The 27,122-nt window shown below is 38.0% G+C and overlaps 1 protein-coding gene and 1 long non-coding RNA gene across 2 annotated transcripts in view; both read right to left on the bottom strand.

Moving 5' to 3' along the window:
* Positions 1–621: 621 nt before the first annotated feature.
* LOC132709046 (uncharacterized) lies at positions 622–3,883 on the bottom strand. Its single transcript, XR_009620112.2, has 3 exons — positions 3,831–3,883; positions 3,119–3,310; positions 622–868 (listed from the first exon to the last, which is right to left on the bottom strand). It is a non-coding gene; the product is annotated as an uncharacterized LOC132709046 (long non-coding RNA).
* Positions 3,884–12,417: 8,534 nt separating this feature from the next.
* Positions 12,418–27,122, bottom strand: part of LY86 (lymphocyte antigen 86) — a 28,749-nt gene continuing 14,044 nt past the window's right edge. The window contains exons 3-5 of the mRNA XM_087890298.1: positions 26,548–26,676; positions 16,801–16,853; positions 12,418–14,548 (exon numbers count right to left, since the gene is read on the bottom strand). Coding sequence (XP_087746424.1) covers positions 14,465–14,548; positions 16,801–16,853; positions 26,548–26,676 — 266 coding nt within the window. The 3' untranslated portion in view covers positions 12,418–14,464. The remainder of the gene's footprint in view (positions 14,549–16,800; positions 16,854–26,547; positions 26,677–27,122) is intronic.

Here is a 27,122-nt window from a genome sequence, read left to right as displayed (position 1 = left end):
GTGTGGCACGTATGCCTTAGGTTCGCCATCACAGATCTATATTGTGTGAAGATATTGCTGCAGGCTGCTAGGGACCTTATGAGTGAAGCAGCTCAAAAGCACTTGAAATAAATAGATGTTTCTACCACACTTATATGCAAAAACAGGGAAGCAGATGCTTCTGCTGTTCTTCCTTGTCCTTCTCTTGCTTGTTTCATTGATGCTGGTGGAAGGCTGGCAGAGAGATTTAAAAATGGTCAAGATGGTGGCCACAATCAAATGATCAAGGCCCCACCCCCTTTTACATACCTAAACAGTTATGGTTGCCAACTTGGCCTTTTTTTTTTAACCCTCCTTGTGGGTATTACCACCTCCTCTTTGGCTGGGAGTTAAACAGGTAACCCTACTTTGCTTTAGCAACAAAGTGAGCCTCTTGTGCATTTCAGAAGCTACAGTTTAGGAGTTTAATTATGCTGACTTCTAATTTTGCATTTTTATCTTAAGAAATATAACTCTTCAGTGTGTTTGTGTGTGTGGGTAAAATATGCACACTCCAATATTTCTGAAAGGTTCTCATTTCATTCCATTTTTTTTTTTTACTTTAACAATCCCTACTTAACTGTATGTATAGCCTCTGTCCGGACTTAGGACCTGCCTTTGCATACAAAAAACAATTGATGGCTGCCTCAAGTCCATGTGATTTTTGGCAGGTTAATACTGCCACCTGCTGTGAGGCTTGAAGGAGAGAAGTTTAGGCATGAAGCAAGAGGACTCTGGGTATGAAACGAGGGAGGTAGATTTTTTTGAAGTAGAATAAGAGGAGGTTGACTTCAAACAGGCAAATGGAGGTGAAGATGGCCTGCTTTGGAAATGGAATCCAAAAGATTTCCTTTTTAAATACAATATTTATTGAAGACAGTTTTAACAAGATAAAAATATTAGAACAACAACAATAAGGAAAAACAGTGAAGAAATAAGAAAAAAATAGAAATAGATAGAAATAAAAGTTTATAAAGAAGTGACTTCCAATTTTGTCAGAGTGGTTATAAATGTGTTTGTTTTTTGCTCTCTCTCTAAGGTTACATCATAATCTCTTTCTTTTCCAGGCTGGCAATTCTGTTGAAACCTTTGTGGTGCTGTGGAAATTCAAGATCATGCAGGCCGCTGATGCACAGTCCTTCTGATTTCCAGAGGACTTGTATGAACGATAATGCAGACTGCGTGTTAGAATATTTAAAATGTAATAGCTGGAGCAGTGAAGGGTTGGAAAATGAGTAAGAACACACAGTTATAGCTAATTGGTTAAAGGTAGCTGGCCACTGCATGAGATAAACTAAGCTGTGATTGGTTGCTGTGAGTGAAAAGGGAAGTTTTCTTGTTTCCCACCTTTTTCCTCTGTGTGCTGGGTGTGCTATCTGTCATATGATGTTGTTCCTGCTGTGTTGATTTACCAAAGATGCTCCTCTTTGCCTATCTTATTTATTGTAAATATATTTATTTATATAAAACTGGTTTATGTCTGCGTTTCTGATTCCATTTGGACAAGGGCTGCGCAATTCCCTGACATTGTAAAGTGGCTGGAACAGAGATGGTGGAAATCCAGGCATGAAGCAACCAGTGATGGATGACAGCCCGCCACCCCATTCATAATGTAACTCTAGAAATCTTCTAGAAATCTCAAATAAGACCATTCATAATGTAGCTCTAAAAATGGGAATAGGAACTGGGTATGTCTAGTTTAATGAAAAGAAGGACTAGGGGAGACATGATAGCAGTGTTCCGATATCTCAGGGGTTGCCACAAAGAAGAGTGAGTCAAATTATTCTCCAAAGCACCTGAGGGTAGAACAAGAAGCAATGGGTGGAAACTAATCAAGGAGAGAAGCAACTTAGAACTAAGGAGAACTTTCCTGACAGTTAGAACAATTAATCAGTGGAACAACTTGCCTGCAGAAGTTGTGAATGCTCCAACACTGGAAGTTTTTAAGAAGATGTTGGATAACCATTTGTCTGAAGTGGTATAGGATTTCCTGCCTGAGCAGGGGTTGGACTAGAAGACCTCCAAGGTCCCTTCCAACTCTGTTATTCTATTCTATTCTATTCTATTCTATTCTATTCTATTCTATTCTATTCTAAATCTCAAAATAGACTATCTGAGGGTCAATCAGCTGAGATGGAACGTTAGCAAGAAGGAGACATTGTGAAGAGGTAGTTCTTTTCTATGGGAATTAGGTAATCATCTGCTTTGTACTTTGTACTTTGTACCCTGAAATGGGATCTAATTGTATATAGCTATAGTCGTTCTGAACAAGGATAACCTGACAACAGTGATTCATGCATTGTTGTAACTGAAGTGCATTATCAGTGGGACTATTTCTGAAAGATATAGCTAATAAAAGATGTTGCAGCAAAATACTGTGTATGCATTATCATTGTTCTGAACACACTGCATTGGCTGCCTGTTGGCTGTCAGGCTAACCTTAAAACACTTGTGATGACATATAAAGCCCCCAATGGTTTAAGATGGGGATATTTCTCCCTTACACATCAGCTAACAGCTAGTGGAGATGCATTCTCGAGGGTACAATATTTGCTAGAAGGGTGCAAAGCAGTAACCTGAAAGGGCATTCTTAATAGAAGTGATGCTAGTTTAAAACCCAACTGTTCATCCAGATAAATTCAAGTTCAGTGTGCATGCCATATCATTCCCTCTTATTGATAGCCTGTGCTAGCATTTTTGTAGCTTTGCAGTGTAGGCAGCAGTTTTCAAGTTTTAAATACATGAACTATTTTAAGTGAGGCTTTACTGGAACACAGATTAAATGTGTTAAATTATTTTAAACTCTTTTTAATTACTCATTCTCTGCTTTAGGACTGCTTTTAGCAGGTTTTAAATTGTATATATATTATTAGTATATATATTGTATATATATTATTAGTATATATATTATTATAGTATTATATATATAAATTATATATATAATTTATTACCCACATATATGTAAGTCAATAAATATTTCATATAAACTATAAATTAAAGTTTGAACTAGGTTTTCAGCCCTCTAGAAGACTATAGTTTGAGTACTTAGAGAAGGGAGTAGATGGGGTTGTTCCTGTGCATGAATTCCTTTGATCATCACCTGAGAATTCCTTGAATTCTTTTTCCAGACTTAGACCTCTCACAGAATGAGCTACTGCTCTTTCAGACACCAGTCTTTCTCCATCCCAGTCCTTTCAAACTTGAGATTGAGCTGTTTTCTCTATTTTCAGAACTCCGTGGGCATCACAACCATCTGAGAATGAGCACATTTACAATTTTGGAAGCCAGGTGCCTGCAAAGAAGCAACAACTGTCAGCTTTCCCAGGTAACCAGGCAGGAAACACAATAGATTAGCTAATTTGACTTTACTGTAAAGCTACATTAACAGAATCTTGCAAGTCTGAAGGTACAAAATTCCCACCATTGTTTTTAATCACCCAAACAATTAGGGGATCTATGACAACTCGCTGCGGCCAATGTGTCATGGCCAACTCGCCACAGGACAACTTGCCATGGGATAATTCAACAAGGGATTAGTTCTTTTTATTATTTATCAAAGCATTACAAAAGCTGGTAATCACAGGAATGATTTCCTTTGATACAAGAGATAAAATAATTTTGATGAAAATGTGATCAACAAAAATAAAAGTGAACCCAACAGTGAATTGTCCCGCAACGAATTGACCATGGTGAGTTGTCCTGTGGCAAGTGGGCCATGGCAAATTGGCTGTGGTGAGTTTCCTATTCTGACAATTAGGGTAGGTCTTTCCTAAATTTCTTCCTCTAATCATTAATCTATTGGTGTCTCCTACCTCTCTTGTCTGATTATCTCCTAGGCAGCATCTCTTCCCCACTTTCCTCAAGGCCACTCCTACATTCTATTGCACTAATGGAACAACAGTTGAGCACTGAGAACTGTCAGTTAGTCTTTTCTTAATTGTTGACCAATAACTGAATGTCTAATCTTTCTCAACTCTTTGCTTACTCTATGTTGAAATTGAACTTTGCACCCATCAGCTTTCTATAAACCTATTGACTACTAAGTCAATAGACGGTAATACTTAGCAGAGGAACTTTGCACTTCTACATCCTTTTCTTTTTGAAAAAGACTTAATGTTCATGTCTCTGTGTAACCATGTTTCCCATTGGTTCAACTGATATTCTTGAGACTTTCATCATTCCCTTCAGTTTAGTTCTCCTTTCTCTTCTGTCTCCAACATGTGCTGTATGAGGTGGCTACAATGCCTATAACATCAAATCCTCTTTACTAATTTGTTAATAGTAAACACTGATGGATGTTTTAATTGCAGAATGTTTTTTTAATGTTTATTTTATGGTTTGTTTTTTTTTATTGTATGCCACCCAGAGTCACTTTTATGATATGGGTATCTATATAAATTGAATGTATAAATAAATAAAAACTTGACTCATACCCTTTCCATTAAGAAGGAGAGCATATTACTGGCTCTTAGATGTAGAAAGAAGTAATTTAGGCTTTTCTATCATCATGTTATTACAAACTAAAGTTTTTATATACTAAATTTAGTATTTCATTATCCATTTTTTTCCATTTATTTATTTATTTATTTATTTATTTATTTATTTATTTATTTATTTATTTATTAGTTCGATTTATATGCCGCCCTTCTCCGGAGACTCAGGGCGGCTTACAATGCTTTAAGCAATAGCCTTCATACTTTTGTATATACCTCCTTAGTAGGGTTTTCGGCCCCCCCTAAGCGGTGTTCTATTTTATACAAAGTCAGCTTATTGCCCCCACAAACTGGGTCCTCATTTTACCTACCTCGGAAGGATGGAAGGTTGAGTCAACCTTGAGCCTGGTGAGAATTGAACTCGCAATAATTGCAGGCAGCTGGCAGCTAAGTGCTACTTTAACAGCAGTTTAGTCTGCTGCTCCACCAAGGCTCTTGCATCTGCTATCTATTACTCTATTCAGAAAAATGAAATAAATACAAATTGCTCTTAATGCTGACTTGATGCATTTGGGCTGCTGTATCTAATCATGTCAGCATGCTGCTATCATGGGATCTCAGGAGTTGAATGATGGGAGGAGCCAAGAATCTCATCCAATGAGAGCACAGATCACTCTTTCGAGCCATGTTTTCTGAAGACAATTCACTACCCTGAAATTGGAGCTCCTTGTTTGTTGACAGAATGCCACTGGCTCACAAATGGCTCAAAATGGCTTTTAACTGCAAACTCAAAATTATAACACTGCTTAGTCATTAATAGGGCAAGACTTACTTTTCTGTCTTCCCCTGGAACAACTCCAGATCGAAGATTTTTTTTTAAATTCAGGGGAGATAAAAAAGATAGCTTGTACACATTCTCCCAAGTTCCATTTGATGCTGCCTTGGAGCATTGCTGCCCATCATTGCTATTGCTTGGTATTCTCTCAAATCGGGAGTAAATTCATAATTGTTGCTAGGCATTTTTATCCTTGTTCCCTCCCCTCCCACTACTGCTCTATTCTTGTCTTTCATTTCTTCCAATTTAGAAGTGGTGACCACTGCTGTAATGCTTCTATCTTCTTTACATCATTCCTTCAGAAGGAAATATTTGTTCAGAAATGGAATATAGAACATAGAATAACAGAGTTGAAAAGGACCTTGGAGGTCATGTAGTTGGAAAGGACCTTGGAGATCATGTAGTCCAACTCCCTGTACAAGCAGGACAGTCTATATTAATTCAGACAAGTGGCTGTCCAGTTTCTTCTTGAAAGCCTCCACAACTTCTGAAAGCAAACTGTTCCACAGGTTGATTGTTCTCACTGTTAGGAAATTTCTCCTTAATTATAGTGTGTTCATATGTATGTATATAGTTATAGTTATAGTGTTATAGTTATACTATAGGATTTCTCCTAGAGGTTATCTTGTTGGTCATTGATAGGAGTGAGTCAATGCCTGATCTATCAGAAATTTGAAGGAGACCTAATCTTCCCCAACTTTTAATTTCCATTGTACCATGCGTATCAAATTTCCCTGGTTTTGTGTTCAGGCCATAACTCCTAGAATTTCCACTCTGAAAGGTATTGAAAAGATTATTCACCCATTATTATAGAAGAAAATTGGAATGGCCTAGAAAGACAGGAGGAAGAGCTGCTACTAAGGCACTGTCAGATAAAGTAGGCTTGAAAGTAACATGAGAAAACATCTCAGGCAAGCTCCTCTCTCGTTCACACATGAAGATTAAATGTCAGAAGGAAGGAGGATATTCAGACTACCATGATTCTGTTACTATAGCTGTTACTGTAAAGATACTGAAGCCTTGACCTATATGGAAGAGGGTTCTTAATCTGCTCCATCTTGTAGAGCTGATAGTTACGACCTTCAATTTCTCTATTGTCCTATTCAAAAATTTTCACAAAAGAACAGAATGAGATGCCTCAAAGAATGCTTCAAAATTCAGTAATACCTTTAAAAATGGCATTAAAGATGATAAAATTTAACTCCAAAACTCCCAGAGCCAAGAAAAGCTTTGAATAAAATACCTGAGCATTCAGTACCCTCTCCAGATCCAGATTCCATGTTTTTAGGAAACTGGAGGTAGATGATCATAGATCTCCTTCCTGTAAAAGTGTTTCCCTTCCTCCTAAGAGCTATGTGTCACCCAAGGACATCGTTCCTCTTGAGATCTGTTAAATTGCTAAGACCTAGCTGTGTTTGATATTATTATACATCTATTTTAGACTGATACAGTCATTGTTAAGTGAGATCTAAATCAGGATGAAACTACATGTCACCTTGGCAAGTGTGTGTTCACACACCCACGTTTGTTAAAATAGTATTAGTGCATCTTTAGGGGAGAACTGGGAGGAGAAAACTGCATTTAACCTCACTTATATTTGCTGATATTCATTGGCAAACTACTGATATTTTAACTTCTGCTTCCAAGTTAGTTTTCCCATGCTATATTCCAGTTTTCTTTCACAGACTCATTAGAGTTCCAATCTGTTGTTCAACCTAGTCCAACTTTCCCAGGGATCAATCAGTTGTCTTTGGGAAGCCAAGGAAAAGGTTGTGAACCTATTGGCTCCCTCCCATACATTTTCTCCAGCCTAGGGAGACAATACAGGGGCATCTGATCTCACTGAAAATAGCAATAGCAATAGCACTTAGACTTATATACTGCTTCACCATGCTTTAAAGCTCTCTCTAAGCGGTTTTATAGGGTACAGCATATTGCCCCCAACAATCTGGGTTCTCATTTTACTGATCTCGGAAGAATGGAAGGCTGAGTCAACCTTGAGCTGATGAGAATCAGACTCCTGGCAATCAGCAGAATTAGCCTTCAATACTATATTCTAACCACTGTGCCACCAAGGCTAGTGTCTAGGTGAAATTAGGAGTTTTTCCCCCAATGTGGATCATATTACAGTCAACATTGTCACTTTAATCCCCTTTTCTACAATTCCCAGGGAGGGGTTTGCCATCATTCTTTAAAATAAATTAAATTTAATTAAATTTAAAATTCTTTTTATTTGGTTGCATCACATTTGATGATCTCACTGTTCATTCCTAACTTCAGATAATTTCTGAACTGGTTTAAAAGCACTGTGCCAATACAGATTCTTCTGGGATTCCACAGTTTACACCCACTCAGCACAGACATTGCTATGTACTCTTTCTCTCTGAATTCTCTTCTTTAACCTGTTATTGATCTATAATAGAACTTCTTAATAAACTAGAAATCAGGGAGATGGCCAACTGTTTTCCCATCCAAGCAATGATAAGATTTAAACCTACCTAATACTACCTCTTGAAGGAACAGCTGGTGGAGGATAGCTGGTTCTTGTCCATTCAGTCAGTTCTGAGTCTTTGGGATATCATTTTGTGAGGATTTTCTGACAGAAAGAAATCTTTGATATTGGAGAGCTTAGATAGGTGAGGCCAGAGGAAAGTAATTTGGGGGGCCAGTGGGAATCTTTTCTTTGAGCATGTTATGTGTGCTGCCATGATGAAGCTTGACTCTTAATAGAATTGCTGCCATGATGCTTGAGATCTTTTATAAAATTTGTAGTTATCAAATGATGAACCGATGGGCTTGTTTTTTCTATTATTCAATTTGTATTTTAGTACCCCAAGATACTGTACTCCAACCTACCCGCATTTATTTTTTGTTGGACAAAACTAAACACTTCCAGACAAAGCTCTATGCTGTTGATAGCCTTATTTTTTAGAAATGATTTTTCAAACTCATTTTGGGCCCAGAGGTATTCTTGGGAATGGTCAGGCTATTGAACAGTCAATTCATCCAAAAAAACAATTCTTCCAAGCAAAATATCCATGGTGCAGAGGTGGCACTGGTTCGCCCAGCATCAGAAATGTGAGCGCATGCCAGAAATGTGAGCACCAGAAATGTGAGCACATCTGCACATGCGTGTGGCATCACAAAACACGGCAATTCGCTCATGCACTGTTCACGCATGCGTGCAACGTCAAAAACATAGCGATATAGGATGGGATTGCATCTGAGCAGGTGGGCATGGTTGGGCAAGGATGGGCAGGGGTGGGCCCATCCCACCTGGCCCCACCCCACCTGGCCCCACCCCACCCGGCCCACCTGCAGGTTGCCACTACTAGTTCGCCTGAATCAGTCCAAACTGGCTGAATGCCACCTTTGCCATGGTGTTTTCTTTAACAAGATTTATGGGAACAGAGTACTAAGAATTTCAGCAATTGAACTTACAATCAATTCATTTCACCAATATAATTGGGTGGAAACTTCCTTAGTTTCATTCCAACAGCTTTCTCTGAACCAATGAGAGATTATTTTACTGATAATAAAGGAACTTGCATGTGGATGTTTAAAAAGCTATCTCCTTATCAGGCTGTAAACTGACCATTGCAGAAAATAATCATGATGCTAAATGCTGTGTTTTATTTTGCTGCATTCCAGATTTCTATTTAGCTATTTTTATATGAAAATAAATAAATAAAAAAATCAGGTGGGCACAGAGAGCAGGATTAATAATCGAATCAGTGAACTCAAGTATTAGTGAACTACTATTTTTCTATACTTCTTACCCACCCAATATAAGGGGGTCCAGTAGTTCTCCCAATGTGCTGTCTTCATGATGAGATCATACATTGGGGGTTGCAAAATGTAGTTCTATTTTCAGATGTTCTCTAGCACCATGTGGATTGCTCATAGACTTGGATTTTGTTATTTCTGATTTAAAGAACCTAAAGGCAAAAATGTATTAAGAAGATAGATTTGGGTTATAATAAGCCACCATGCTGCTCAAGTTCTATGAAATGCTTCATCATTACACAGACATTACAAGAAGTGGATGAATTTTACAAGCATGTAAGTCCCTGCTATGTTGTGGATATGAATACTATAATTTAGAGCATAGAGTTCATAAAAATCCATGCTTTGCATTCAAGCATTCATGAAAGATTTTTCTAGTCCATTGTAAAAACGTGATGGTTTTGCAATTTATTAAAGGAAGGTTACGTTTGGAAGGTTTTACTATCATAAATTATGAAAGGAGTAAGCTTATAGTAGCAGAGAAGATACCACTCTAACCATCACTGAAGAACTTGAGTTGAAAAGTTATATTAAGGGACAGAGTGTTGTTTTTCAACTCACTTTATTACATACAGCTTGAACACTTCTGATAAAGTGTTCAGTAAGTTATGTATAGTATTAGCTTTATTTCACTATTTTAATGTGCTGCAAAAGTAAAATTCCTTCAAAGGAAGTTTAGCTCCCAGTTAGACAAATTCATATAATTCATTGCTCTCTTCTAGAGGCTTATTGTCTCTAGAAGACAATAAGAGGCTAGTCAAGACAAAGCCTTGGGGTTTTTTGGTTGTCTCCCATACAAACATTAACCAGGTCAAACCCTGCTTAATTTGGAGGATTAGACAAGGTGCACTGTACAGTCCATCAGCTGTCAGACAGTGAGGTTTGTAAATGTGTAAAAGGGCTTAATCCCTCTAGTCAATAAATCACAAGACTTAACCCTAAACAGACCCAGTCAGACACAAATTAATTTGATCCAATCACTTGAAGAATAGGAATAATGTCAACTGACTTACTTGATTTATTCTGCATCTCTAGTCCTTTAAGAAAAAGATCTGGAGAAGAACAGCTGAAAAAAACCAAACCTTTGTCTTCATAAAAAAACATGCTGCCAATGTACAGAATGTACCTCCCAAATCTTGATCAGCTGCAATAGCAATAAGCAATAAGATTTATATACCACCCCATAGTGCTTTACAGTACTCTCTGAGTGGTTTACAAATGTCAACATATTGTCCCCAACAATTTGGGTTGTCATTTGACCTCGACCTCAGAAGGATGGAAGGCTGAGAAAATCTTGAGCCATTCAGGATCGAACTCCAGACTGTGGGCAGAGTTAGCCTGCAATACTACATTCTAACCACTGCACCAGCAGAGTTGCAGTAATCTCTACTGTCACTGTTTGCCTGGCAAATGGAGAAGGGCTACAATAACATAAGAATTTGTCAGTCCTCTCCAGACTCAGGATTCAAGGGTTAGTAGTAGGCACTATCATGGACTCTTGTGTTCTAAAAATAATGGTTTTTGATCTAGATCAGGGTCCAACCTGCAGCCCAAGGGCTGCAGGTGGCTCTGGATGGCTAGTAATGCAGCCCCACAAGATAATGACAAATATAAAAAAGTAAGGAAGTTTGTTATTTATATACATTAATTTATATATTTTATATGCAGCCCAAGACAATTCCTCTTCCCTCAGTGTGACCCAAGCAAGCCAAAATGTTGGGCAATCATGATCTAGATCAGTGGTTCTCAACCTGTGGGTCGGGACCCCTTTGGAGGTTGAATGACCCTTTCACAGGGGTCTCCTAAGACCATCCGAAAACACCTATTTTCAATGGTTTTAGGAATAATTTTATGGTTGGGGGGTCACCACAACATGAGGAACTGTATTAAAGGGTCGCGGCATTAGGAAGGTTGAGACCCACTGATCTAGATGCTGTAAGAACATTCTCACTGAGACATTCAACTGGGTTAATAGTTGACTACTGTGAGAATCAAGGTGACCTGGAATTTGGCCTTCTAGGTTTGCTTTTTCCCTTGGTTTGCCAATAGATGGTTCAGTCTCAAAGCAACACAATATTTTGGCACGCTTACCTTTCAGTAGTGCTAAAAGGTATAAGCCCTTCAGGTTCTGCTGATAACAGAAAAATAAAGAAAACCCTACTTTAAAGGTTCCAAACCAGCAAGAGAATATGCAGCTCTGCTGGAATGGCTCACAATAGTACCAACTACGTTTTGCATAGAAAAGACCTTAATTTCAACATTTCCACTAGGGCAGTGGTCACCAACCAGTGATCTGCGGACCACTGGTGGTCCATGAAAATTTTTTGGTGATCCACAGAAAAAATATTTACATTTTTTGTATTGCACTAAATACTATTTATCTTTTTAAAAAATTCATATTAGTGGTCCACAAGATTTAAAATTATGAATTTAGTGGTCCCTGAGGTCCGAAAGGTTGGTGATTACTGCACTAGGGAATAGTAGTTTTTAAAACCTTGGATTGCTATTATCAACCCGCATACACAATCGAGAGTTACATGGATCAAAGACTCAAGTTGGAAGAAGATAACTTTTTGTGATTCAAAAACAGTGCTGGGTCTCCTGTAGTGTTCCTTTTTGCTTCTGAAGCCACTTCATTAGCAGTGTTAATTTTGTTTCTTGGAGGGAGCAGTGGACACTGTTCACTGTGCTAAAACACGCTATGAAGCTGTTATAAGAAAAGGATTTTCTCCTTAAAAGGCTCTTGAACCAACACGTCCAGTTAGACACTTTTCCTCAGGAACTGATTGTGGGGGAAGAAGGAAATGAATAAAATGAACAAAACATGTGTCGCCATTCGGGTGTGCAATGTAACAATTGAGGTGTGTGGGTTGACACTGGGAGACTCAGAATGAGGTCCCCCCCGCTTGAAGCTGGAAGTTCATTATATGCCTGAACCAGTTTCATTTTATCAGCCCAACCTAGCTCTTGTGGTGGGGGAAAACGGAAGGAAAAAGCACTACATGCACAACTTTAAGCTCCTGAATTAAAAGCTGGATATAAATACTAACAAATAAAAAACAAAACAAAACAAATGCATGCATCTTCAAAGCAAGAGACTGGCATTTGACAAATACAGATTTAGGTTATATAGACCATAACCCCAAATGAAAACTATTTCATAGCTGTGAACATTTCTTTAAATCTAACTAACTTTTTATATATAAAGGTTATATATATTGCTTAGTTCTGTATATGTACTTCTCAAAGACAGAGAGCTCTTTTATATATATTCTTGTGAATGGATTCTTTCCTTCAGCTGATATATTTATTTATTTGTCCATGAGATTTGACAGAACACAATCCTTTCCAGAAAAGAACCTTTTATTCAATAATGTCGCGAGGTATTAAATTGTAGCTTTTGTGAGGGGAAACAATCAGAGTTGATTTCTTATTTGAGGCCTAGGAAACCTCACAACGAAACCAGAACAAAATTAAGTAGGTAATTTCCCCTCATGTCTTCTGAGCAAAATAGCAGTCCTCCATCTGACTAAGCTGATCTCTTGGCTGAGGTATGTTCAGAGAGGGTCCAACATTGCAGTGGATTTCCAAAATGGCATTCCCTCCATACAAGCACAGATGAGACCAGCTTGCTATGTGGACTTGTCTTTTTTCCTGGAAGAGGGTGAGGGCAAAATTGCTCGTTTATTGATCCAGCTGGCTGTGGATATTAACAGTTGCCCATTTGTGGCTTCATTAGCTTGCTTTGTCCAGGCCTTGTTTTTCAATGCAAGATGTTTTCAGTGTAGTGCTGCAGACTCCTAGGAGCCTGGATCTCTGTTGTTCTTACTCTTCCAAAAGACTCATTTTCACTCAGGGTTGTCTGCCCTGGTGACATGGTCAAAAAAACCAAGATGGCAGTCTTAATCACACAGTGGTGGCCACATCTTGACTCTTTTGACCACCCTTGGGTGTTCCTGCATAAATCCCAAATGTTAAATCTGAGCTGGACTGATGAGGGAAAAAAGGGCATTCAGTCTTGCTTTGATGGGATGGGAGTTAATAGAAAAAGTGAACCTCCAGGAAGAGAGTTACAGCAATTTGAAAAGGGAATTTCTCTGGGAAATTTATTTTTGGTGAATAAACCTAATAGAGGCACAACACATGCAATTTTAATCAAGTGTTTTGTAGAAGGAAGCAGAGTTTTACAGAAAGTAAAATTAAATGTATAATGCTGAATCATTTTGAATATATCAGGTTCATTCAACTTTTTAAAAAGCAACTTTTTTTTTTATTATTTGTTTAAATTTCTATACCACCCTTCTCCAATGTAGGACTCAGGGCGGTGAACAGCCAAAGTAAAAACAAGACTGAAAAAACTGAACTGAATCAGCTTTCTTTTCCATTGTTTCAGCATGTTATAATGGGTAGATTGAAGTAAGCGCTCATGTGAACATGGCAGTCACTTAGTGAAACCGCTTTAGCTAATGCCAGAAACCGGAAGTAAATGCCAGTCTCTGGCAAAACATAAATTGCAGTCATGTGTTTGTAAATAGCCATAAATGAGGACTGGTTGTTAAATGTCCAGAATGCAATCATGTGACTTGGGGGGGAAGGTTGGAATGAACCTGGGTTCTAAGAATGGTTGCTAAGCGACTCGTCATAAGTCAAGAGCTACCCTGTATTAGTGGTGGGATTCAAAATTTTTTACTACTGATTCTGTAGGCATGGCTTGATAGGCATGGCATGGCTTGATGGGCGTGGCTTGGTGGGTGTGGCAGGGGAAGGATACTGTAAAATCTCCATTCCCTCCCCACTCCAGGGGAAGGTTACTGCAAAATCCCCATTTCCTCCCAATCAGCTGGGACTCTGGAGGCAGAGAATAGATGGGGGCAGAGCCAATCAGAGGTGGTATTTACTGGTTCTCCGAACTACTCAAAATTTCTGCTACCGGTTTTCCAGAACTGGGAAGAACATGCTGAATACCACCTCCGCCCTATATCCAAAATTGGGTAAAATTGGGCTTTTGGGGGGTAATAATATACAAGCCGATTACCCATCACAAGAAGGATATTTAAACTGATTTAAAGATGGTCACGTGTACTAAAATATATTGAAAAATTTCCCAAAGTATTCCCATTAAGACAAAAATTGATGAAATTGCGAATGGTAATCTGTTGAAATAATATGAATTCATTTAATGATACTGCTTTATGATACAGGTGGTGCCTGAGTTACGTCCATTCCTTCAGTGACCGTTCAAAGTTATGATGGTGCTAAAGGAAGGGACTTACAGCTGGTCCTCAAAGTTCAATAAGATGTTTTAAATAAATGGTTTTGGGTATTGAAAGAAAATGTTTGGGAAGCCCTGATCTAGGCAGTACTAGCTCGAAAAGCAACAAATATCAATTTCTCATTGATTATTGATATAAAAATCAGCACAAATAATTGTATGATGGTTTTCATTGAAGAGCTGAGCTGTTAGATTAAATTCTCCCTGTAAGAAAAAGAAAAGAATGAATAAATTCTGAAGAAATTAATTAATTTGTGGAGACTACCACTTCTCGTCCAGAATGTTACTGTGGCTGTTGTTTTTTAATTAGTTAAATTAGTCAACAACCCAATATATGGCAATTGTCAAAAGCAATCCTGCAACTGAGGCTGGCATTGAAATAAACTGAAAAGTAAAACTGTCGAATGACTTGTGAAAGACCAATAAAATAAGATTGTTTTAACTGGGCGAAAGGGCTCTTTTCCTCATGCTACTACAGCATAATTCCTTGAAGGCTGCAAGCAATAAATTCACAGGCAAAAGGAAGACCAAGTTATTTGCTTTAGCAAAGGGATCTGAGGATCCTGTTGTCTGAAGATTCATCATTTGCATCTGCTGGTTTGCTGCACTTTATAAACCTTAAAATATCAGGATAATATTGGGACCGTTGGGGTAATAAATGTAATGACATCTAGCAGTATGAGACGTGCACTTCCTGCATTTTTCTCTTCCTCCTTGCATCATACTTTCCTAAATAAAGTTGATCGTTTTATATATTTATTTTCCAACAAACACCGGTCTGCATAAGTCTTTCTACAAACATAATTCTCCTGGTTTTATTTTTCATTGCCTGTACTGTACTTCAGAGTTAACTGCCTATCAGCACCTGACACTGCCATCACTTTATCAGGGCAGGACAGGACAGGAAGTCCCCTAAATGCTGCTGAACAAAACTTCCCAGATTCCCTTACTACTTGGCATGCTAGTTGTCACTGCTAGTATTTTATTTATTTATTTAGTTTGTCAAACAAGTACGAGAAACAGGCATAAGTATAAACATGGAATAAACACATGAAATGAGTATGAATAAATGTGGGCAATTGGACAGGGACGGTAGTCATGATTATGCACATCCCCTACAGACCTCTTAAGAATGGGGTGAGATCCACAGTAGACAGATTAAGGTTAAAGTTTTGGGGGTTTGAGGATGCAACAACAGAGTCAGGTAGTGCATTCCAGGCATTGCCCATTCTGTTGCTGAAGTCGTATTTTCTGCAGTCGAGTTTGGAGCAGTTTACCTTGAGTTTGTATCTATTGTTTGCCCGTGTATTATGCGGTTGAAGCTGAAGTAGTCATTGACAGGTAGTCATTGACAACACAAGTTCTCCACAATTGCATTAGAGTGTTCTCTAATTAGAGAGTAAATCATTTGCTCTTTTGCTTTCACTGATCTCCTATGAAGTGCTCTGCTGATCAAACTAAATTTTCTTTAGTTTGGCTTCTGTTCTTATCATTTTCTAATATAAAATTCCAACCATTCCTTTTTTTTTCAAGCCAAGAATGCTATTTGTCATTGAGTTCCACACTTGGAGCCACTCTTCACAATTTGTTTGGACAAGATCTACATTTGATTTGCTTTAATTTACACTGAAACTTAATGAAATCTTAAAATTGTTAATGATTCTCCTTTGATGTTTTTAATTAATAGGGCCTAGCTATCTTCGAGACTGCCTGCTGCTACCAACGACCTTCCATCGACACGTGCGCTCCCATAGAGAGGGCCTCCTCAGGGTGCCATCAGCCAAACAATGTAGGCTGGTGACCCCCAGGGGGAGGGCCTTCTCTGTGGGGGCACCTACCCTCTGGAATCAGTTGCCCCCAGAGATAAGGAGAATCCAAGACCTCAGTGCCTTCCGCCGTGCCCTTAAAACCCATTTTTTCCAGCAAGCCGGGCTGGCTTAAGAAGAAATTTTTAAATGTTTTAATTGGTCTGTGATTTTTAATTTTGGGGCCAAATTTATATATATTTTAATTGTTTTTTAATATTTGTATTTCATGTTCTTAATTCTGGCTGTACACCGCCCTGAGTCCTCAGGGAGAAGGGCGGTATATACATTGGAAATAAAATTAAAAAAAAAATAATTATCTTTGTCTGCCACATTAAAAATTACAATGCACTGTAGTAGCAGTTATCTCTAGAGTATTCAAATAACCCCGGGAGTCAGGCTATGTATCTCTATCCTGCGCAGTTACCGAGCAATGATATCAATTGCTCCCAGGCTGTCATATGAGAATACATGATCCTTATGCATGACATTTTACTAGATAATGTTGCAACAACCACATTCCTCTTTAACATGTCTTACTTCTCCAATACGTTCATTTCTAAAAGTAGCATTACTGCACCCTATTAGACATTTGACAAATAATAGTTTTTTTTCCTTTATAAAATTTAGAAGGAATTAGGAAGAATTTACCTCTGGGATGTCCTCCATGTTCAGTGAGACGGGCCCTGAGTAGTAAATATATTCTGCAAAACAAACATTACCAGTGATGAGCAAGAAAACTTGATGAGACAGCACCTATTTTATACAATGAATCCCATGAATAACCTCTATGATTAAAACACCCCACATGCATACACAGGGAAACACTCTCTTGGATGGAAACCAAGAATCAGATCCCAGCTCAGTAAGTAATTTAGATGCAACATTACTATTTTAATACAGATTTGACACGTTGTCTTTAGCTCTCTGAAATAATGAGCTGCTGAATTTTTTTAACAATACTGTTCCTATCTCTTTGTGTAAGGTTAATAATTTTATTTATTAACAAATAAACATTATTTACAGTGGTTTTTCAAATCACAGCCAATAGCCCACTTCCGACTGACTCCATTATATCAATATTTCCAATCCTTACAAAATAATAAATATTTAATTCTTTGCACATGTAGACAATCTTAAAAGGCAATCCCTGCTCCACGCAACCCTGTAGTGACCCTGCAATAAGTCAGCATAGAGGTTACTGAGAATCTGCATTCTTTGTATCTTTATTACATAGACACAATAAAATAATAATCCAATCAAATGTACTATCCCATAACCTAAAACAGGAATCATAACTTAAGTCAAAAAGTCTAACGAAATAATAAGGCAGTTCAATTCTACCACCATTGCCCCTGTGTCCATCTCAAAGGAATAGTTTTTGTCACTCAATGAAACCCTAGCATTGTGAGGCCAATACATCTTTGGGGAGCTATTTTATAATGTCTGGACCACTATTGAGGTCTATCTCCAACTTTTCAATTTCCTTTATTGTTTCTCACAATAGCCTAATCACATGGTAGAAGGGCAGGGATCTCTGTTGTAGACTTTCCAGTTTCAGCAGTTGCAGTCCTATGTCCAAGAATGAACTCTTCCTGGAAGGGATTCAGATAATTCAAAATATTTCTGATCCTCTTTATGCAGTGGTGAAATGTAAAATTTGTTACTACCGGTTCTGTGGGCGTGGCTTGGTGGGGGGTAATGTGACTGAGTGGGCATGGCCAACTTTTTTTTTTTTAACTTTTAAAAGCATTTTTTCTACAACCTCTTGGGCCGAAGAGATTGTAAAAAAAATGCTTTTAAAAGGCTTTGACGATCAGGCAACTTAGCTGGGATTGTCAGAGCCTTTTAAAAGCATTTTTTTACAACCTCTTCGGCCAAAGTGGTGGTTGAAAAAATGCTTTTAAAAGGCTCTGACGATCCCAGCTGACCTGCACGATCATCAGAGGTTTTTTTCTTTTTACTTTTAAAAGGATTTTTTCTATAACCTCTTTGGCTGAAGAGGTTTTAGAAAAAATGCTTTTAAAAGTAAAAAAAAAGCCTCTGATGATCACATGGCTCAGCTGGGCATGGCGGGGGGGGGGGTGTTGCAGGGATTTTTGCTACCGGTTCTCCAAACCACCCACCGCCATCGCTACCAGATCAGGCAATCTGGTCCGAACCAGGAGCATTTCACCCCTGTGCTAATGCCATTAGCATCCTGCAAGGACCAGAGCAAGTACCCTACCAAGATGCAGAAAATGGAGAAAAATATAATGAGGGAAAACTCTATGTGCTGCCTTCAGCCCTTGAATGAAAAATTAATAAACATAAAAGGAATAATTGTAAGTGTGGAGTAATAGAGTCATAATACAGTCACTGAAAGAAAGTGGAGTCAGACAGAATATTCTAGGAAGTGTAAAAACTGCAAGCACATATTGCTTAAAATATGTCTGCCTGTAAGCAGACAAGATTTCTAAACAGATGAATGATAAAATGAATCAGCATTTTTATGTAATAGTGAGATAATATTGCATTGCATTGCTGTAACTGTTTTAACCAAGATACCTTACTCTCAGTAAATGATTTGATTAACAGTCTGTTTAAGTGCACTGAGGGAGTTAGGTTCTTTGTTTAATCATCATAAAACTATTTATAATACTGGGGTAGGTCATGCTGCATATGTGCTCAGAAGTTCCTTACATTCCCCACCCAAATGTTCTTGTTTATCTTTTTGATTTTTCCACAGAGAAAGAATAATAGTAGAACTATTCATGCATACTTTAAAGGCATCCTGAAGCAACAACAACAAAAGGCAGAATGTCTACTAGCAAAAAACCTCTTCAAAGTTTATGTTTTGTTTCAGTCCTGACCGGTGGCTTTCTACCAGCCGCCTCAGCTTGGCTAAACTCCAGACTCATTTTGGTTTCCCTTCAGTGTTTGGCCAGAGCCAGGGTGGGGCCAGGATTTCCTTTACAATCTTCTGCTAGTTCCCCAGAGGGCTGGTGTGTGTGTGTGTGTGTGTGTGTGTGTGTGTGTGTGAGTGAGAGAGAGAGAGAGAGAGAGAGAGAGAGAGAGAGAGAGAGGGAGGGAGGGAGGGAGGGAGGGAGGGAGGGAGAGGGACAGGGAGAGGAGAGAGGGAGAGATATGCTATTCACCCCCAAATGTGGTACTTCAGAACTGAAGGATGTCAGGGAAGGGGCTGGCTCAGCTCTGAAAGTTCTTCCCCCCCCCTCATTATAATTATATTTTTGTCAGTTTTCTACCTTCTCAAAATCTATGGTAGCTAACATTTTTTTTCTCCCCCCCCCGATCTTGGAAATATGGTCCGTCCAGATGATATATAGGATTTTCAGTCTTATGTAATCACTGTGTAAATTTCATGGAATATTACAGATGTTTCCAAGAGGAAGAAAGTTAACCAAACTGGGTGCTATAAAACTAAAGTTGCTTTAAAAAAAATAATAATATTCTTCCTGAAAAGACCCCCATTTTATCTAGAGGATAGGTTGTCTAGAACATGTAGTCCTTGATTTACGAGCACAATTCAGCCCAAAATTTCTGTTGCTAAGTGAGACATTTGTTCAATGGATTTTGCCCCATTTTGCAACCCTTCTTGCCATAGTTGCTAAGTGAATCATTGCAGTTGTTAAATTAGTAACATGGTTGTTAAGTGAATCTGTCTTCCCGGTTGATTTTCCTTGTCAGAAGGTTGCAAAAGGTGATCACATGACCCCAGGATACTGTAACTGTCATAAACAGGAGTCAGTTGCCAAGCATCTGAATTTTGATCACATGACCATGGGGATCCTGCAACGGTTGTAAGTGTGAATAATAGTCATAAGTCCCTTTTTTCGATGCCATTGTAACTCCAAACGGTCACTAAATGAACTGTTGTAAGTTGAAGACTATATGTATTGATGGACATGCAAAACCTGCTAGATTTATAGTAACTAATGAATGAGTGCATAAAATTTATGGCAGAACAATAATTAACTTAGAAGGATTTTAAAAAATATTTGTGACTAAATATTTTAATAAACCAATAAACAGCATTATTAGTTTTTATGGTCCTAATAAAGATGTTTTTGGTTATATCTTCAATTGATTCATGTAATCCAATCAGAAATAACATGTTATAGTATACATTATTACAATTTCCTTTCCTTTTCAAGATTCAGAACTTCTGAGTTCTAAAATTGAGGTGATCCCTGTTTGACAGTCTCTCTCTCTCTCTCTCTCTCTCTCTCTCTCTCTCTCTCTCTCTCTCTCTCTCTCTCTCTCTCTCTCTCTCCTTTCTCCTTTCTCCTTTCTCCTTTCTCCTTTCTCCTTTCTCCTTGTCTGCATAAGTGACTCTTTGTATGGCTTCTTCAATAGATTGCCTTTCTTTCTCTTGAATTTTCCAGAGGTTTTTTTTAATTAAGTATTTTCTCAGAATGAGGTAGCTGTCAGGGAGATTTGTGAATTTATGAGAATTTAAGTTTGTCATCAGTCTCATATCCAAAACTTGCATGGTTGTGTGCTTAGGTAGCATTTGGTTATTACTGTCTGCTATCTTCGAGCTACATAAAAATTGTACTAGCAGATCCTCAGAGCACATCTTAATGGATGGATTGTGGCATCGGCACGAAGCTCCCAACACTGTATTCATGATTATAACTCTGATTAAGATGTCAACATGGAAGACTTAAGATACCTTTGAATCTGTTTGATTACCTTATTGTGCTATAAATGATGCTCATTTCGCGTTTGCTCCACTATCTATGTATCCATATAGGTGAAACAGAATTATTAAGCAGAGCAGGTGATATTAATCAGCTGTTTAATCAAACAGCAGATCGGTCAATTCTAATTCCTAACCAAATTCCTAAATCTGTGGATAAAGCCTTTTGGGGGCTTTAGATCTTTCTTTCATTTTGTCATGCAACCACTTGTACCACCTTTCCCATACCATATAGTAAGCTGACTTCTCATCATTTAATTCATAAGTTAATTTAGTCATCTCTGCGCACTCGAGTATTTTCTTAATTGTAAGCTCTTCTGGTGGTTGAGTTTTCTCTTTCCAGTACTGTGCGTATGCCAATCTAGCGGCTGTAATTATGTGGATCATTAAATGTGTCATTTCCTTTCTATATGACTTCTTTATTATTCCCAGGAGGAAAATCTCTGGTGTTAGTTCAATATCTTCGTCAATTATTTCTTGTAACCACCTCCTAATTTTACTCCAGTATCCTTTCGCTTCAGGGCATGTCCACCACATGTGAAAGAAGGTGCCTTGACCATGGCCACATTTCCAACAGTTGGGATGTATATTGGGATATATTTTTGCAAGTCTGGCCGGGGCTAGGTACCATCTATGCAACATTTTGTAATGGTTTTCCTTATATGCCACCGCTCTAGTGAGTTTAAGATTTCTGTTCCATGCCTCCTCCCATTCCCCAAAATTTATATCGCGTCCTATATTTTTCTCCCATGCAATTATTTGGTTCTTTGTGACATCTTCGAACTTATCGTCGCCTAATAGATAATTGTATAGTTTTGCCAGAATCTTTTTATTTGTTCCCATCAGGACTTTATCCAATCCATTTGGTCCAAGTTCTAAACCGTATTGTTCTTTGTCTCTCTGATATCCGGATTTTACTTGTGAGTAGGTCCACCAATCTAAAATTATTCCTTGCTCTCGTAAGGTGTCATTTGGCTTAAGCCTCCCTCCTTCGTCCAAAATATCTTTGTATCTGCCCATTTTCTCCCTCTCCCACCTATTTGGGTGGGTTAGGGCCTCCATCGTTGAGAGCCAATTTGGAATTTTTTTGTAATATTTCTGCCTAATCTGAGTCCATGTTTGTATCATTGTATCATATTGGTTAAAAGTGAGTTGAAATGTCACCAAGTACTATTTATGTAAATAGTTAAAACACTGCACATCCGATACAAATTGAAAGTGTTATTATACTTATGTGTTTTATGTTTCTGTTTGAATGTTTGTTTTTCCTTTTTCTCTTTTTTTTTTATTTTTTAATTTTTTCTGTTTTGTAAAAAACCTCAATAAAGTTTCTATAAAAAAAAAAGTCTTTTGGGGGCTATGGGTACTTTTAGCAGAGATAAGCATCTGAGTCCCCCACTCCCACTTTTGTTACCCCTTTCATTTGATTTGGGGCAAGAAAGCAAGTAGCAGATAAGCATCTGAGTGTGCTGAAGTAGCACACATCCTGCAGAAAAGAGACTTTTTCAATGTTGGCTGATCTGGAAAAAGCTCAGCAGGGTCAGACACAGAATTGATTATTACTCAAATGGAAAACCATCAGGAAAGCCCAAGAATAAGAAGTTGAAAATATCAGTTGATATACAACTTACAGAACCAGAAAGATCTCAGCCACAAAAGCAAACCCAACAGGATCAAGTTATACATCAGCAAAACCAAATAGTTGATACACAACCTACAGAAAGGGATTTAGGATGGAGATCCAACCCACAAAAAGTCAAGAAAAGAAGAAGTAGGTCTCACAAATATAATAACTTTTAAACTAAACAACAGTGCAATGCCAGTTACTTATGAGAGGACTGAACATATGAAATGATAATTGGCAAAGTATTGGTTTATTTTATCCTGAGGATAGAGCAGATCTCTGCAGTGCTGAATTATTTTGTGATGTGAAAAAGGCCTTAAATTGAATGGTTGGAAATATCTTGTTTGTTTTTTTTGGATTTCCGGATAAATATATTACTTGTATGCTGAGTTATAGGGCAAGAGATCTACTGGATCGTGGCACGCAGAAGATCTGGTTGTTACCCTATTATGATGGTTGGAACTAATAATCTGGATAAAAGACACCTCCATAAACATTACATGGAATATAATTATAAAGTCACTCGGGTGGTTGTCGGGTTTTTTTTTTTCTTTCTTCCAATATGAAGATACTTGTTACTGATGGGGGCAGATGGTAATTGAAGATACTGAAAATACTGCTGGAACAAGGATGCGATGTTACCCTAACACGGGTGATGGAGTTTATCATCCAGTTGAAAGATATTACAGAAGATGCTATATGGATTACAAGTTTAAAGTTTTTTTCTTTTAGGATTTTATTTACATAAGGGAATATTTTTCTAGGGGAGTGGGCAGAAGAATAAAGATATTAAGAATAATTATGGTAATTTTGTAGGAAAGTGGGTGGAGATAGGTTAGGTTATGGATTGTTTAGTTTAAAGAAAAGGGATATTATGTTTAGATGTGAATATATGTAATGAAGGGGGGGAAGGAAATGGGTAGTTGAACTGAACAAGTGTTAAATTAGGATTTATTGAATAGCCTTAGAGTGGAAGGATTCTTTGAAATGTTATATTGTATGGGGGGTAGTAAAAGGGCAGATCACGAGCAGAAATTGTTAAATTGGGAGATATAATAATATTATTATGTTAAATCAGGAGTTATTAGACATTGTTATAACAGAATCTCACTTTGAAATGCATATTATAGTATAGTATAAGGGGGGTATGATAATTTTATTAGAAAGAAAGGGTCAGTATATGGAGATGGAGTAAGTGGATAGTAAAGCATGATATAATCTGTTATGAATTTGGGTTTTATTATGAAGAAGTCAAAGGGGTAGGGGGGGGTGAGGGGGGTTAGGGAGGAGGGGGGGAAAAAGGGGGAAAAATTTGTATTTGAAAAACTTTTTCAATAAAAAAAAGAAGTTGAAAATATCCTGGAAGAAGATAATGCTAATTAGTTTTACATTATTGATAAGAAAATAACACAGATGGTTTTTTTTTTTTATTATTTGATTTATATGCCGCCCTTCTCCGGAGACTCAGGGCGGCTTACAATGCGTTAAGCAATAGCCTTCATACTTTTGTATATTTATACAAAGTCAGCTTATTGCCCCCATAATCCGGGTCCTCATTTTACCTACCTTAGAAAGGATGGAAGGCTGAGTCAACCTTGAGCCTGGTGAGATTTGAACTTGCAATAATTGCAGGCAGCTGATGTTAATAACAGTGCTTTAGTCTGCTGTGCTACCAAGGCTCCTTGACTCATTTGACTTTGTTATTAATCTCAAGGGAGATTATAATTTTTTATTAACATGCAATTCTCTTCAATTTTCTAATTATGAAAATAGACCAAAGCTTATATTTTCAGAGCTCTTATTTCTAATTTGCTTTTTTGTTTTATGTCCTCTGCCTCCTCTTTTTTCATGCCTTCAAATCACTTTTTTTTTTTAACTTCTGGTGACTGCCTGGGCAAGTCCCTGCATTTTTCATGACATCATTTGCCATTGCTTTCTTCTGAGGGTTGAAAGAAAGTGATTGGCACAAGATCATCAGCTGGCTTTTTGCCTAAGTAGAACTAAAACTCATGGGGTTCTGGTTTCTAGCTTGGTATCTTACGCTTCTACACCAGACTGACTCTCTGTCTTCTTATAGTCAAGGTCTTTTCTTTTTTCTAGTTAATAAGAGATAAAATAGAGATAAATTATTTGTTTTTGTATTCTTCACCACACTTTATGTTCTTGATTCTCAAGAGGTGCTCAACCATCACTGCAATATAAGTGGAAACTCATCCTGTATATAGCATTCTATGTTTCCATCTGGTTATATTTCTTGTACCTCAGTTAGCCAGAATTGCAAGGTTCCTGTTCAACCACTAGTGGGTTGTTTTGTCTCCTTTCCTGTTCTTAGGGCTTTCCTTCTGAAGATCTTTGGTGAACTTGGGTTCCTCTGAGCTCACTGATAAATCTCTCTTGTTGATGGATGTCTCCAGTTTCCTCACTGATAGTTAAAAAATTGCTATTAGCATATTAGACCTCGGTGCCTTCCGCCGTGCCCTTAAAACTTTCTTTTTTCAGCAAGCCGGCCTAACACTTTTTAAAAATGTTTTTAATTGTTTTGTCATTGCTTTTAATTGTGGGGCCAAATATATATATATATCTTTTTAATTGTATTTTAATGTTTGTAGTTTATGTTTTTACTTTGGCTGTACACCGCCCTGAGTCCTCAGGGAGAAGGGCGGTATATAAATTTGATATAAAATAAAAATAAAAATAAAAATATTATGTTTTCAGTTATGTATTCAATTATGTATTAGTATTATCCAAATGTGACCATTCCTTTGGATAACACAGAATTGCGTTTGGCTTAACAGGAATCTCTCTCAGTAGCTAGAACTTTCACGTGCCTGTCTTAAATCAACCGATATTTTTGTTGACAGCATTTGCCTTGAGAATATTTCTTTAGGATACATGACTATCTGAAATTTTCTACTAACTATTTTCTTTACTTTTCATTATTTACAGAATTTCCAGGCTGTTCTTTGTTACAACTGATTCTGAATAAGGTGAGATGAAAACATAACAAACACAGTATAACCGCCACATAACACAAATCAATAAAATCACCTATATTAAGATCCCAGAATAAAAGACAATCAGTGAAATGCAAGTAACAACTTCCAATAAGTGAAAAAACAAGCATTCAGAAACAGGGGTGGGTTCTACTTACCTTTACTACCGGTTCGCAATGGGGCTGCGTGCGCGCATGTGCAGAACCTTCCTGATGACGTCCGGGTCAGTGGGTGGAGCCTCCAGTCGGTTTTACTACTGGTTCTTGTGAACCAGTCCAAACCGCGGAAACCCACCACTGTTCAGAAACCAGGACTGGTTTGTTAATAGGCTTTTGAAAAGCCAGAGTTGAAGCATTCTGGCAGCAGTAGTGGGTTTGCTATCGGTAATGCGCGGGTACGCATGCTCACTTTGCGAGTGCATAGAGCTTCTGCGCATGCGCAGATCATTTATAATGACATCTGGGTGGGTGGACGGAGCCTCCTGCTGCCGCCACTACCGGTTCGCCTGAACCGGGAGGAACCGGGAGCAACCCACCACTGTCTGGCAGCCATTATAGGAAATGGTATGCACACCTCTCCTGGTAGAAGCTAAGGGCAGTAATATCCTGGGGACTATCCTGGAAGTAATGGAGCACTTTGTTTGTGAGTCAGGAATCCTGGGTCTGCCACTGCCAAGTCACTTATCTCAAAGAGCAGAGCTGTTTTTTTTTTTAATGGAAGTACAGGTCATCCTCAACTTATGGCCACAATTGAGGCTAAAATTTCTGTTGCCAAGCAAGACAGATGTTAAATGAGTTTTACCCCATTTTATGACCTTAATAGTTGTTAAGTGAATCACCACAGTTGTTAAGTTAGTAACATGGTTGTTAAGTGAATCTGACTTCCCCATTGAGTTTGCATGTCAGAAGATCCCAAAAGGGGATCACATGAGCCAGGAAACAGTAACTGACATAAATACATGCCAGTTGCCAAGCATCTAAATTCTGATCATGTGAACATGGGGATGCTGCAATAGTCGTTAATGTGAAAAATGGTCATGTCACTTTTTTCAATGCCGTTGTATGAAGAAAAAAAATTACCTCCTTTTTTCTTTCCACAGAATTGAAACTGGGGGTTATTTTGTTCACAAAGTTGTTTGCTGTAAAGTGGTACAATCTGTCCATTAAGATTAAGACTGAAATCCACAGAGAGTTCATTGATGGCATGCCCTGTAGAATAGATGTAGTATAAATCTTATCAGGAAATACACAAGAACAAGGCTTTGCCACTTTGCTTAGTTTTCATAAAAAGAGAGAGAGAGATTGTTAGGAAATGATTTTACCTAACTTGTTGGGTTGGCAATATATAAACCATCAATATAGCTTTAAGATTGCTGTATTGCATCATACTGTGTCCTGATTGGTTAGCTCTGTAGCCAATGTCCTTAAGAGGGAGGTAGAAACATGGTTTGTTTCTCTTTGATGCTCTTTGCTGTTTGCTGTTTGCTATTTACTGCTGTTTGCTGTGTTTGTTACTGTTTGCAACTGTTTATGTGTATAACTACGTTTGATCTAACAAGTACAAAATCCATCCTCAGTAAGTTTCATGTTTGGGACAAAATTATAGTGTGGTTCAGACTGACTTAAAAACGTATTTGATTCTTGCAAGACCAGAG

This window comes from Pantherophis guttatus, chromosome 3, assembly GCF_059756535.1.
Source record: "Pantherophis guttatus breed Tessera chromosome 3, ASM5975653v1, whole genome shotgun sequence".
In the NCBI taxonomy this organism is placed as follows: Eukaryota; Metazoa; Chordata; class Lepidosauria; order Squamata; family Colubridae; genus Pantherophis; species Pantherophis guttatus.
This window is presented reverse-complemented; position numbering and strand designations above follow the sequence as displayed.